Source organism: Oryx dammah, unplaced genomic scaffold (genome assembly GCF_014754425.2).
Source record: "Oryx dammah isolate SB20612 unplaced genomic scaffold, SCBI_Odam_1.1 HiC_scaffold_18, whole genome shotgun sequence".
NCBI lineage: Eukaryota > Metazoa > Chordata > Mammalia > Artiodactyla > Bovidae > Oryx > Oryx dammah.
Window position 1 is genome coordinate 74,631,118 of NW_024070202.1, and position 13,930 is coordinate 74,645,047.

Genomic DNA, 13,930 nt, shown 5'->3' on the forward strand with positions numbered 1-13,930 from the left:
GACTTCCCAGGTGGCTCAGTGGTAAAGAATCTGCCTGCCAATGCAGGAGACTCCAGAGACGTGGGTTTGATCCCTGGATAGGGAAGATCCTTGGAGAAAGAAATGGCACTCCAGCATTCTTACCTGGAAAATTCCACTAATAGAGGAACCTAGCAGGTCCATGGGGTCGCGAAGAGTCAGACACGACTGAGCGACTTCCCTTTCACTTTTCACTTTCATGCATTGGAGAAGGAATTGGCAACCCACTCCAGTGTTCTTGCCTGGAGAATCCCAGGGACGGGGAAGCCTGGTGGGCTGCCGTCTATGGGGTCACACAGAGTCGGACATGACTGAAGTGACTTAGCAGCGGCAGCAGCAGGCTGAGCTGGACACGATTGAGCTACTGAACCTGCATGCGGGCGCGGGCGCGGGCGCGGGCGCATACAGCCGGGGGATTCATGTTAGAGTCTGAGAACCACTGCTTTAAAGAACTGTATGAATGCTGAATAGTTAGGAGATTAAAGAAAGCCGAGGAGAAGGAAGGGAGAGAGGGACGGAGGGAGAGAAGGAAAGTAAAGAAAAGGAAAGAAAATCGAGGATCGAGAGGGCGCGGAGTCGACCTCAGGCAGAGGACCCGGCTCTCTGAAAGAAAATCGGGAGTGGTCGAATGCCTCGGTAGGGGAAAAACCTAAGATGGGCTCTGGGACCTCCCAGGACTGTCCAGTCAAGCAGGAGCCTGGCGACGCCGGGCACCGGCAGGTGGCGCTGGACGGGCAATTGACAAGGAGGCGGGGTCTGCCCCGGGAGCATAGGCAAGCTCTCTGGAGGCACTGGCGCCGCGTGGGGCTGACTGGCACCTCCGGGCTGGCCCTGCGGCCGCAACTTACCATCAGGTCACGCCGAGAAGCGGGTGAGTCCCTTGAATTGTTCTGGTTCGCCTTGCTCCCTGCCTCTGGGTGTCCCTGCGAGGCCGGGCGCCGGCTCCCAGCTTCGGGAGGGGTGTAGCGGGTTGCGATCCGTCCCAGGACTCGGGCGCCGGCGCTTGCGGGCGAGCACAGCTCAATTTGCCTCTTGTGCGCCGCTTCGGGAGACGCTGCCTTCCAGCGAACTCTCCGCAGAGCACACAGCTCCATTGAGGCCGGTCCAGGAGCTGGCAGACAGGGACTCACAGAAGAACCTTCTCGCTGGGGACTCAGGGGATATGATGGGTTGTTAAGTTTGTGCTAAGGTCGGGCTCTGATGGCAAGTTTTCCAACTTGGCAAAAGCGTCACGAGTTTGTATAGCATTGATGAATGATTGGTACACAGCATTTAAAATCGTGCAACTTGTCTTCAGGGTTCCCGTAACAGAAAGCTTTTATTTTAAGTCCTGGGAACATTAGTCTGACTCTCAGGAACTGCGTTGGGGTTCAAATTCCCTCCAGTCAATCAAGGCTTTATATTTGTCAGAGGTCAAAACCACTGGAAGAAGTTTGTAGACATAAAATTTACCAACACTTCCAAATTGCCGGCTCTGTTCTTTTTTTGTTTAAAAATTTTTTCTTCTTCATTTAATAAAAGTTCGCTCATTTAGCACAGAATGTTAAGCACATGCCTAACAACACGGCCCAGTGAAGAAAAATATCTCCTGTTCACATGGTTAAATGTGGTAGTTTGCAGTTGAAAGTATAGATAGAAGGTTTGGAAATGCAACGAAACTCACGATGTATCCCAGTCATTGAGTTTCTTCATATTCTAAATTCTTTGACATTAACATAAGTCAATCGGGCTGTGTCAATATTTAGCAGGAACATCAGGTCCTGGTACAGCAAAATGGAACAGTCACATCAGAAATAGGCTTTGGGTTTTAATGGAGATGAAATACACTTTGGGTTTTAATGGATCAAATTCTGGAGTTCCTAACATCTGAATACTGTGCTGTTTCCTGTTGTTTTTGTTGATGAAAAAATTTTATTGTAGAACTTAAATTATATATTTGGTTAATGTGTGAGGGAAACCAACATATTTTATTTGACTGATATTTTATTTTCTTGGCTTCAGGGCACAAAGTGGACTGTGGGCGACACAGTTAACAAGCTCCCTTGCTGCCTGGGGTTTTTCCTTTGCTCTTCCGCATGGTCTTTTTACCACACAGATGAATGGTTGGATACCTCCACAGGGCCACTCCGGCTTTTCACTCAGATTCTGTACCCAGTGGCCCTCAATCAGCAAATTCTAACAGCTTGCTAGATGCCCCAGGGCCAGGGCCAGATGACGGCCTTCACCCTGCTCATGCCTCCTTCTGTCCATAAAATTCTGTCTTCCTTTCCGAAACACTGCACTACCATGTAGTCAGTTCTTGAAATGTCTGCCTTGTCTCCTAAACTTTGAGGTTTTTGAAGGCAGAGTCTCCATCTCATTTAACTTTATATTCCCACTGCCTACCTTGTTCACAATATGATTAACAACTTAATATTGAATAAGGATAGATTTGTATGTTACAATCTTTACCATCCTGAAAAAAACATCTTCTAAACATATGAATTATTTGTCTTTGATTACAATAGATAGAACTTGTATTCCTAGTCACATACAAACTCCCAAATTACCACAATTATAATGTTGGTTAGATCACCAAATGGTTTGGAATAATACTTCTTAAGGAAATAGACTATAAATTGCTCCAGAGCAGACATGAAATCTCTTTTCTCCTTTTCCTCCTTATTATCGGTCATAGGTTTGCATTCATAGATGCTTGATGATTGGCCTATGCTGTACTAGAAACTCTTTCAACTGCCAATGATACACACCCAACTCAAACTAACAAGCAAAATAGGTAATATATTGGCTTGTGTAACCAAACAATTCAGAATCTGGTTTCAGAGACTCTAAATACTTGAATATGCCAGGACTCTTCTGTGTCTGTCCCCATTTGTTGCCTAGGCTCCTGTGTGTTGGCTTTCTTCTGTCCTGTTGAAGAGACCTTCCTCCTTTCAGCATGCAGAAGAAGGCATGGAGGCTTGTATCATCCCCATATAACAAAATGTTAAAGACATCTTGTATTTATCTTCCACTTCTAAGTATAAATATATCAGAGAAGGACTCTATTTGGCTCAAATAGAGATGTGTACCATCCCCCAAATAATCAGTGTGATGAACAGAATAGAGAACTGTCATTAGTCAAGACTGAGTCACATGCCCACGTCTGTGGCCAAAAGAGGGCATTTCTTTGCATAGGAGATATGTTTTAGATCATAAAAATAAGTGGGAAAAAAAATGTGGGTAGACCAAAACAAATAATTTTAGCAGGAATATTGTGAAATTTTGAAACAAGAAACATGGAAAATGTTCTCAGAGCACTTCAACAAAGGCACATGTTGGCATTATGTAAAGATGGCTCCTCTTTATTCTTTGTGAAGCTCAAACCTCTAAAAGTTAGAAAATGGGGACCTCCCCAGTGGTCCAGTGGTTAAGACTCTGTGTTTCCAATGCAGGGGATGCAAGTTTGATCCCTGGTTGGGGAACTAAGATCCCACATGCTGCCCAGCACAGCTAAAAAATGAAAACAAATTTTTTTTTTTAAGTTGGAGAATGTTTTGATGTGTTTTAAACTACTGGAAACAACCTTCCACTTAATAAAGTATGACAAGTGGTCTAAAATCCCATGAACAGATGAGCCTAGAAGGCTGTAGTCCATGGGGTCACAAAAGAGTCAGCCATGACTTAGCAACTAAACAACAAAAACAAAATTCAGAAACACTTGGAATGTTTCTATCAGTCAAATGGTTGTATAGATAATCTGTTTTCTTATTGAATTTCATAATGGACAAATTGGTGATGCATTCCTATGGGAATAAATTTAGAACTAATAAAACAGTGAATAATATTGTGACATCATATGTTTCCCTTTCCTAAAAAATGCTACACCAAGCCCAGGTGAAGATCTGCAAAGCGTTAAAGAAAGTTCAGTTCAGTTCAGACCCCATGGGCTGCAGCACACCAGGCCTTCTGGTCCATCACCAGCTCCTGGAGTTTACTCAGACTCATGTCCATTGAGTCGATGATACCATTCAACCATCTCATCCTCTGTCCTCCCCTTCTCCTCTTGCCTTCAATCTTTCCCAGGATCAGGGTCTTTTCCAATGAGTCAACTCTTCGCATGAGGTGGCCAAAGTATTGGAGTTTCAGCCTCAGCATCAGTCCTTCCAATGAATACCCAGGACTGGCCTCCTTTAGGATGGACTGGTTTGATCTCCTTGCAGTCCAAGGGACTCTCAAGAGTCTTCTCCAACACCATAGTTCAAAAGCATCAATTCCTCGGTGCTCAGCTTTCCTTATAGTTCAACTCTCACATCCATACATGACTACTGGAAAAACCATAGCCTTGGCTAGACAGACCTTTGTTGGCAAAGTAATGTCTCTGCTTTTTAATATGCTGTCTAGGTTGGTCATAATTTTCCTTCCAAGGAGGAAGAGTCTTTTAATTTCATGGCTGCAGTCACCATCTGCAGTGATTTTGGAGCCCCCCAAAAAATAAAGTCTGCCACTCTTTCCACTGTTTCCCCATCTATTTGCCATGAAGTGATGGGACCAGATGCCATGATCTTAGTTTTCTCAATGTTGAGCTATAAGCCAACTTTTTCACTCTCCTCTTTCACTTTCATCAAGTTTCTTTAGTTCTCCGCTTTCTGCCATAAGGGTGGTGTCATCTGCATATCTGAGGTTATTGGTATTTCTCTGGGCAATCTTGATTCCAGTTGGTGCTTCATCCAGCCCGGGCTTTCTCCTGATGTACTCTGCATATAAGTTAAATAAGCAGGGTGACAATATACAGCCTTGACATACTCCTTTCCCGATTTGGAACCAGTCTGTAGTTCCACGTCCAGTTCTAACTGTTGCTTCCTGACCTGCATGCAGGTTTCTCAAGAGGCAGGTCAGGTGGTCTGGTATTCATTCCCATTTCTTTCAGAATATTTCAGAGTTTGCTGTGGTCCACACAGTCAAAGGCTTTGGCATAGTCAATAAAGCAGAAATAAATGCTTTTCTGGAACTCTCTTGCTTTTACAATGATTCAGCAGATGTTGGTAATTTGATCTCTGGTTCCTCTGCCTTTTTTACAACCAGCTTGAACATCTGGAAGTTCATAGTTCATGTATTGTTGAAGTCTGGCTTGGAGAATTTTGAGCATTACTCTAGGTGCATGTGAGATGAGTGCAATTGTGCAGTTAGTTTGAGCATTCTTTGGCATTGCTTTTCTTTGAGATTGGAATGAACACTGAGCTTTTCCAGTCCTGTGGCCACTGCTGAGTTTTCCAAATTTGCTGGCATATTGAGTGCAACACTTTTGCAGCATCATCTTTTAGGATTTGAAATAGCCCAACTAGAATTCCACCACCTCCACTAGCTTGTTTATAGTGATGCTTCCTAAGGCCCACTTGACTTCACATTCCAGGATGTCTAGCTCTAGGTGAGTGATCACACCATCGTGATTATCTGGGTCATGAAGCTCTTTTTTGTACAGTTCTTCTGTGTATTCTTGCCACTTCTTCTTAATACCTTCTGCTTCTGTTAGATCCATACCATTTCTGTCCTTTATTGAGCCCATCTTTGCATGAAATGTTCCTTTGCTATCTCTAATTTTCTTGAAGAGATCTCTAGTCTTTCCCATTCTATTATTTTCTTCTATTTCTTTGCACTGATTACTGAGGAAGGCTTTCTTATCTCTCCTTGCTATTCTTTGGAACTCTGCATTCAAATGGGTATATCTTTCCTTTTCTCCTTCGCTTTTTGCTTCTCTTCTTTTCACAGCCGTTTGTAGCCTCCTCAGATAGCTATTTTGCTGTTTTGCATTTCTTTTTCTTGGAGATGGTCTTGCTCCCTGTCTCCTTACATTGTCACAAACCTCCATCCATAATTCATTAGGTATCTTTTATCTGGTAGGAAGTGTGACAAAATAATTTCCTTGGGGCTAACCAGGAGAGTGGGCATGTCAGTGATTGAATACATCTCAACAACCCCACTGGAAAAATACTAGAAATGCATGTCTTACCAACAAAACCACGTCTGTAACTCTGATGGGAAAATGGCACTCTGTATATACAACATTTCAGTCCTTCATGGTGCTATTAGGGTTCACCTTACTAGACTGTCTATTCTGTTTGTTTTCTGAAACTAAGAATACATATCCCCATAAAATCACTTCACTATTGTTTCAGATTCATGTCAACCCCAAAAGTCTATTAAAACACAGCTTCCTGAAGTTTAATCTTATATCATCAAACTCTAACCACCACTGACAATATTGTTACTCTTGAAAAACTGCATTCCCAATTCTATTTATCTTTGAGGGGAGTTGACTTTCCTCCAAATGAACACCTGAAGTTAAAGTCTCCTAAAATAAAAGGCAACATCTGACTCTTTGAATTCCATATAGATACTTGGGTCATTCATTGCACTGATAGCTGGACAAAGAAATACACTCACTATTGACCCAAGAGCTCTTGTTCGAATTTTTACAGATTATAATATAAGGTTAAATGAGTCACTCAGTCACTGTATTTTAAACTGTATTTTCTCACATTAGCCCTCAGATGAGTTAATTTTTCATATTTCCCTATCAAACATTATTATCATAAATAGCATAAAGATGAAGACAGTAATTTTTATTTTCATAGGTGGCTGAAGCCATACTATTTTATAGAATTAATGGAGAGCAGACAAGACATCACAAACCAAGAAGAACTTTGGAAAATGAAGCCTAGGAGAAATCTAGAAGAAGATGATTATTTGGTAAAATAATAATTAAAATCTATAAATAATTCAAATGCTGTTCAGTATCTCCTAATGTTATAAAAAAGTGACTTTCACTGTTTGCTTTGATTCCTGGTACTGATATTGTGGTGGGTAAAGGGCACTGTGGGCTATAAGAGAAGTTGTACCTTGATGGTCATGAACTTAGCCAAATAACCTTGAATAAGTCGCTGAAAATCCTGGGTCTTGGTTTATCTATAAAGTGAGAGAGTTGGACCAGATCATCTCCAAGGCCTTTGCAATTCTTTCTAACATTCTTTGGGTTTAAGGTTTTTGAACAAGTCATCAATGCCCATATAACACTAGTTTCACAAGTGTGCTTTTTCATAGGCACATGGCATCTTACCAAGAGATCATCAAGTTAATTGACGATTCACTATTTAACCAAATAAATTCAATTTTGGAATAAGAATCATCTGTCACACTTTTACCCCACATCAAGATTAAATGCTTTTTACTAACTTATCTGACTTAATGAGTGGTGGAAAATATTGGTTCCAAACTTTTTACCTTTCCAACTGATATCAATTACAGTTTTAACCAAAAGTATTTATTTTATCTTAGTTATCTTAATAGAAAAAATTAAGTAGTATAAGTAGATCCTGTCTAAAATGTACATAAAAATCATTTTCATTTTTCAAGTGAACTGTCTTGCTTGCTGTCCCATAATTCTTCACCCTTAACCACAAAATTGATCTCAGTGGACTACTTTAACATGCAGAGATGGCAGAATCTATATCACATTCAGCTCCCTTCTAAATGGAGTAATTGGAAAAATTACTGGATTTAGCAGTGATTTATTACTGAAAGTAAAAGTCAAATGGCAAGAGGTCATTTTTAAACATGAGAAGTGATACAGAACTATATGAATTAAAGTTACTCTGCAGAAAGTGAGGAAATAAGATAATCACTAATGTCATTTTGAGCATTAAAATGTTATAGGTCTGCATATAGAGCTATAAGAAATTAGAAATAACATACTGAGTGAGAAATTTATTCATAAAGTAACACAATATAAAACACTGAATATAAGTTCCTATTTTTTTTTATTTGCTGTTATATCAGTCAGTTGTGGAAGTGACAAACTACTCAATGCAAATTTTTGAATCGTTGACTACCTATAAATGCAACTGGGTAAAGAAATAGAACTTTCTCAGGAAATAGATCATCCTTGTGGGATTTAACTCCTTACATAGTCTTTGTACCATTTAACAATTTATCTGTTAGTATTTATAAAAATGAAATATTTTGTGAATATAAGTCTATGGGATGGGGGAGAGGGATAAATTGGGAGACTGGGCTTGACATATATATACACCACCAAATATAAAACAGATAACTAATAAACACCTACTGTACACCGTAGAGAACTGTAGTCAATACTCTGTAATGACCTATCTGGGGAAAGAATCTAAAAAAGAGTGGATATATGTATATGTATAACTGATTCACTTTGCTGTACAGCAGAAACTAACACAGCATTGTAAATCAACCATACTCCAATAATAACATTTTTTGAAAAGACTACATGATGCAAATTATGTGTTTTTTTCTAATAGTAATGACTGTATTATTCCTGGTCCTTTGTACTTGAATGAATGAAGAATTCATTCTTCAGATCTTCACAGAGAGTTGTCCAAAAAAATTATAAAACAAATATGACTATTACAATTTATGTGTTATTATTTTTACCAAGGATTACTGGATTTTTTTTCTAGTTTTTCAGTTTTTGTTTCCCAGTTGCATTATTTCATTCTTTTATGCTTTCAAGATAGAAACACAGTGGTCTGAGATCTAGCGAACGTATCTGAAGCATATATTTCTTCTGACTTAAAGAAAAATGAGTAACAGAAATTATGGAGAACCCCAACAAAGAGAAGGAAATGGCAACCCACTCCAGTATTCTTGCCTGGAGAATCCTGTGGGTAGAGGAGCCTGGTGGGCTGCTGTCCATTGGGTCGCACAGAGTTGGACACAACTGAAGCGACTTAGCATGCTTTCATGCATTGAAGAAGGAAATGGCAACCCACTCCAGTATTCTTGCCTGGAGAATCCCAGGGACAGAGGAGCCTGGTGGGCTGCCGTCTATGGGGTCACACAGAGTCGGACACGACTGAAGCAACTTAGCAGCAGCAGCAGCAGCCAACAAAGATAGGATATCTAAGTGCACCTTTGATCATTGCCACATAGAGTATGCCATCTTCCGTTAATCAGGATCCGAAAGTAGGGTTCTAAATGTCCTTTTTTACTGATAAGCACAATGAACAGCAAGTAATTAGTTTGAGAGACATCCCATTGTTTGTTCAATTTTAAGATGTTTATTTTCTTTCCTTTGTAGAATAAAGACTCAGAAGAGATCAGCATGCTGAAAAGACCTGTGCTTTTGCACTTGCACCAAACAACCTGTTTTGATGAATTTGATTGCCCCCCAGAGCTTCAGCAAAAACAGAAACTCTTTCCAAAGTGGCGCTTGCCAATTAAAATCGCTGCTATTGTATCATCTCTGACTTTTCTCTACACTCTTCTGAGGGAAATAATTCACCCTTTTGTGACTTCCCATCAACAGTATTTTTATAAAATTCCAATCCTGGTCATCAACAAAGTCTTGCCAATGGTTTCCATCACCCTCTTGGCACTGGTTTATTTGCCAGGTGTGATAGCAGCAGTTGTGCAGCTTCATAATGGAACTAAGTATAAGAAATTCCCACACTGGTTGGATAGATGGATGGTAACAAGAAAGCAGTTTGGTCTTCTCAGTTTCTTTTTTGCTGTACTTCATGCAATTTACAGTTTATCCTATCCAATGAGGCGATCCTACAGATATAAGTTGCTGAACTGGGCATATCAACAGGTAGGATGACATGGCTGACCATTAAACTAAAAAGTCCAAGTCTCCTAACAAATCAACTCTTTCTTATTTTAATATCAGTACCCCAAACCTCTGTTGAAACCCTGTGTTGAGAAAGTACTCTGTTCTAAAAAAAAAAATTTTTTTATAACTCTTTACTAGGCTCAGTTGTATAATTCTACGTGAGGAATGTTTTTTAAGCTGAAAATAGTAAGCTAGAACTTTAACAACATAAATGTTTTGTTCATGGACAGAGCCATATTTCAATCTTCTACCACCCTCAGAAGGTTTATTTTTAATGGTAACTCAGAATTTTCTGCTTCTTTACCACATATGACAATTCTAACCATTAGCTATTATATAAATTCATAAAACAGATTATATAAATGTTGCATTCAAAGAAGGAGGTTAATAGTGCCTATGTCATTTCTCTTAGAGAAATGCAAAAAATACCATCATAAATTTGTGGAGGCCCCTAGTTATCAGGGGGCTTCTCTGGTGGCACAGACGGTAAAGAATCTGCTTGCAATGCGGGAGAGCTTGGTTCAGTCCCTGGGTTGGGAAGATCCCCTGAAGGAGGGCATGGCAACCCACTCCAATCCCCAGGGACAGAGGAGCCTGGTGGGCTACAGTCCTTGAGATCGAAAACAGTCGGACATGACTGAGCAACTAAGTGCAGCTAGTTATCAGGTCCTCCACAGTAGAGGGAGCATAGCAGGAGGTTCTTACATTGGAAACAAGTGTTGTTTGCATATTTTCCTTCCCCTTTTCACCCTCTGTTAGGTCCAGCAAAATAACGAAGATGCCTGGATTGAACATGACGTTTGGAGAATGGAAATTTATGTGTCACTGGGAATCGTGGCACTTGCAATACTAGCTCTGTTGGCTGTGACATCTATTCCATCTGTGAGTGATTCTCTGACGTGGAGAGAATTTCACTATATTCAGGTAAATTATATACAAAATAACTCTGAATCCTCAGCAAGGTAAATCTTTTTGTGCTTATAATGTCATCCAGTGTGTAGACTTTAATGTATAGGCTTCCCAGGTGGCACTAGTGGTAAAGAACCCACCTGCCAATGACAAGGAGACATGAGAGACCGGGTTCAGTCTTGGTCGATCCCTGGGTCGGGAAGATCCCCTGGAGGAGGGCATGGCAATCCACTCCAGTATCCTTGCCTGGAGAATCCCATGGACAGAGGAGCCTAGCAGGCTACAGTCCATAGAGTAGCAAAGAGTTGGACATGACTGAAGTGACTTGGCATGCACGCATATCAACTTTAACCCATAAAAAATAACATGGTTTTCCAATAACGAAGATCTCACACTTGTTCCAATTAAAAATGTGCTCTTCTGTCATTTTCCCTCTTGCTTATACATACGGGAAATGTTTTTTAGACACATACAAAAGGCATTACTCAAAGAAAAATATTATTTCTAACATTTGAAACTCATTAGACCATTTGCTATCTGTTTAACAACAACAAATTTGATGTTTTAGAAATTCAATATTGTTTACTTAGTTCTCCAAAAATAGAAGAAAAAAAATTGTCTGTCTCTGACTTTATTCATGCCTTTTAAGTTACATGGCTTTGTGCTATCCTCCTTGAACTATGGAGTTTTATCTACCAAACTATGGAATTTTATCTATTCTAGTATCTTATTTTAAAGGCTTCTTTTTCCAAGTTAATTTTTTGTAACTTACTCACTTGAAGTTTCTCAATATTCTTGGAATTCAAAATTATCTCAAATTGACCGAGGTTAACTTGCTAGTGGTAGATTATACCCTAAAAAGAACAATGTGCCAGAATTCACAAGGGGATCCATGTCTGACAATATTCAAAAGGCTGAGCTTAATTCATTCCTAAGCACTGCCAAGATGCTAAACCACAATGTTCTATCTTTTATGAGTGGACATCTTTAGAAATCTCACAAAGTCAGCTAATCCTCACTGTCCTTTCTACACATCCATGCATATACTCCAACAGACTCCTTAATCATCTGATTAAGCTGGAAAGAATGTCTCCCTCTGAATTATTCAAATGTGGTTTAGAGATGGTGCCATGTTTTCCAAGCACAATAATTGCTGATTTTGTGGGTTTAGCTTGATAGCCATTAAATAATAGCCTATAGTCTATTCCTCATTAAATAACTTTCTTCTTACACTGCTCTGCCCGTCACACATATGCTGTGCGTCACTTTACATATTTAATTACAAAGTCAAGCACTATGTCTTGACAACCCATCCCATTCCACTCAAGGTAGTATATCTAGCCCATACTGCTGCTGCTGCTAAGTCAGTTCAGTCGTGTCTGACTCTCTGCGACCCCATAGACAGCAGGCCACCATTCTCCCCCGTCCCTGGGATTCTCCAGGCAAGAACCCTGGAGTGGGTCGCCATTTCCTTCTCCAATGGATGAAAGTGAAAAGTGAAAGTGAAGTTGCTCAGTCGTGTCCGACTCTTAGGGACCCCATGGACTGCAGCCTACCAGGCTCCTCCATCCATGGGATTTTCCCAGGCAAGAGTACTGGAGTGGGGTGCCATTGCCTTCTCCAACTTAGCCCATAATATGTACACAATACAAATTTAGTAAATTAATCTTCAACGAACTACATATATTTTTTAATTAATAACCTAGAAACTTTTCATTAACAATCCAAGAACTGATTACTCTATGATTTACCTTGGACATTTACATCTAAAATCATAAATTTAGCTATTTGATTGTATTCACTGGGGCTTATTCACTGCTGAATAATTGTGAGTTGGATTCATTCTAGCAGTTTAGTGAATATTTCCCATAATGTGAATAGAAGTCAAAAGATATCTAGAAGAACTATTGTCAGAATACCATAAAACTACATAGGTGAACAACTGTTTTTATAACTTTATCTGGATGGTGCCAAGTATCCCAGTGCAAGCTAAAGTTTTTCTTCACGTCTACATCTACATATCTCTGTTTTATTCAAACATTGAGATAATTGTTAGTGTTTTTCCACTTTATCAAAAATGTTTGATTTTTTAGACAAAGGCCAAGATCATTCACTTTAGTATGAATATACCAAAATCATAGTCAATAACTTTGTTGTTGTTGTTGTTCAGTAGCCAAGTCATGTCTGACTCTTCATGACCCCATGTACGGCAGCCTGTAAGCTTCCCTGTCCCTCATCATCTCTTGGGGTTTGCTCAAACTGAATCACTTTAGTTGCCTTCATAACTGGTAAAAATCACTAGTATAAGTTGGTTTTGCACTGATCTTCAGTCAACCTACCAATATTTATTGAGAACCGAAAATGTGCAAATCATTGTGTTGATTCTACAGGGATCCTGTGATGATAAGACAGAGTTTCTGAGTTTAGACGTCTCTTATTAAGCAGAATTAAGGCAAATACACAGGGGATAGAGCATCATAAAACAAATATCATAAGAGAGAAAAACAAGGTATGGAGAAAGGGAGGACAGTGTTACTGATTACCTGAGACCAAAAGGAGAATAGTTGTAAATTTTCTCAAATAGCCTGGAGACAAAGGCATTACCCACATGTAGAAAGAGTGAAAAGAGACGAGTGGACAATAACAGATGAACGGAAGAATTTCTAAGCAACATAACAGCTCTAGATGATATAGGATGAAATAAACTCTTAATGAACCATTCTCACCAAGATAATTCTTTTTCTCTTTTGCAGAGCAAGCTAGGAATTGTTTCCCTTCTGCTGGGTACAATACATGCATTGATTTTTGCCTGGAATAAATGGGTAGATATAAAACAATTTGTATGGCATACACCTCCAACTTTTATAATAGCCGTTTTCCTTCCAATTATTGTCCTGATATGCAAAGTCATACTACTCCTGCCATGCTTGAGGAAGAAGATACTGAAGATTAGACATGGTTGGGAAGATGTCACCAAAATTAATAAAACTGAGATGTCTTCTCAGTTGTAGAATTGCTGCTTATACACATTTTTATCAAATATTGATATATTTTATCATAAACACTTCAAATTTGTATTTGTTTAATAAAATGACCACTTGAGGATCTTAACATATCTCTTTGTTTATGGGTGGTGTTTGAAATGTGTGTATTTCCTTTCAGATTTGATTCAGAGTGAGAAATTAATCTTTAGCACATTCTATATGTTCAGTAAAGCTGAGCATAACAAAATAATCACGTCTGATTATCAGACTACATAACATTATAAATAATAAAAGGCCTTAAAATATCAGTCCCTGATACTCCTTAAAAGTTATCATAAGCCATGAAAAAAGATACTATCTGATGGCCAATAGGTACATGAAATGATGCTCAACATCG

At 39.5% G+C, this 13,930-nt stretch overlaps 1 protein-coding gene across 2 annotated transcripts; it reads left to right on the plus strand.

Moving 5' to 3' along the window:
* Positions 1-422: 422 nt before the first annotated feature.
* Positions 423-13,664, plus strand: STEAP1 (STEAP family member 1). Of its 2 annotated transcripts, none has more exons than XM_040259781.1 (5): positions 423-889; positions 6,633-6,747; positions 9,107-9,619; positions 10,400-10,564; positions 13,303-13,664. In XM_040259781.1, exons 2-5 carry the CDS (start codon positions 6,664-6,666, stop codon positions 13,558-13,560), a joined length of 1,020 nt encoding a protein of 339 aa, XP_040115715.1. In that variant the 5' UTR covers positions 423-889; positions 6,633-6,663; the 3' UTR covers positions 13,561-13,664. The 2 variants fall into 2 exon arrangements, with proteins under 2 accessions (XP_040115715.1, XP_040115714.1); XM_040259780.1 differs by having other exon boundaries at positions 544-889; positions 6,659-6,747.
* The last annotated feature ends 266 nt before the right edge of the window (positions 13,665-13,930 follow it).

Bases quoted from the DNA above. Each gene is read 5' to 3' on its own strand.
- STEAP1 (XM_040259780.1), top strand. From the start codon at position 673: ATGGGCTCTGGGACCTCCCAGGACTGTCCAGTCAAGCAGGAGCCTGGC. The intron at 6,748-9,106 runs GTAAAATAATAA...TTTCCTTTGTAG, and splicing joins TAGAAGAAGATGATTATTTG to AATAAAGACTCAGAAGAGAT. The intron at 9,620-10,399 runs GTAGGATGACAT...ACCCTCTGTTAG, and splicing joins TGAACTGGGCATATCAACAG to GTCCAGCAAAATAACGAAGA.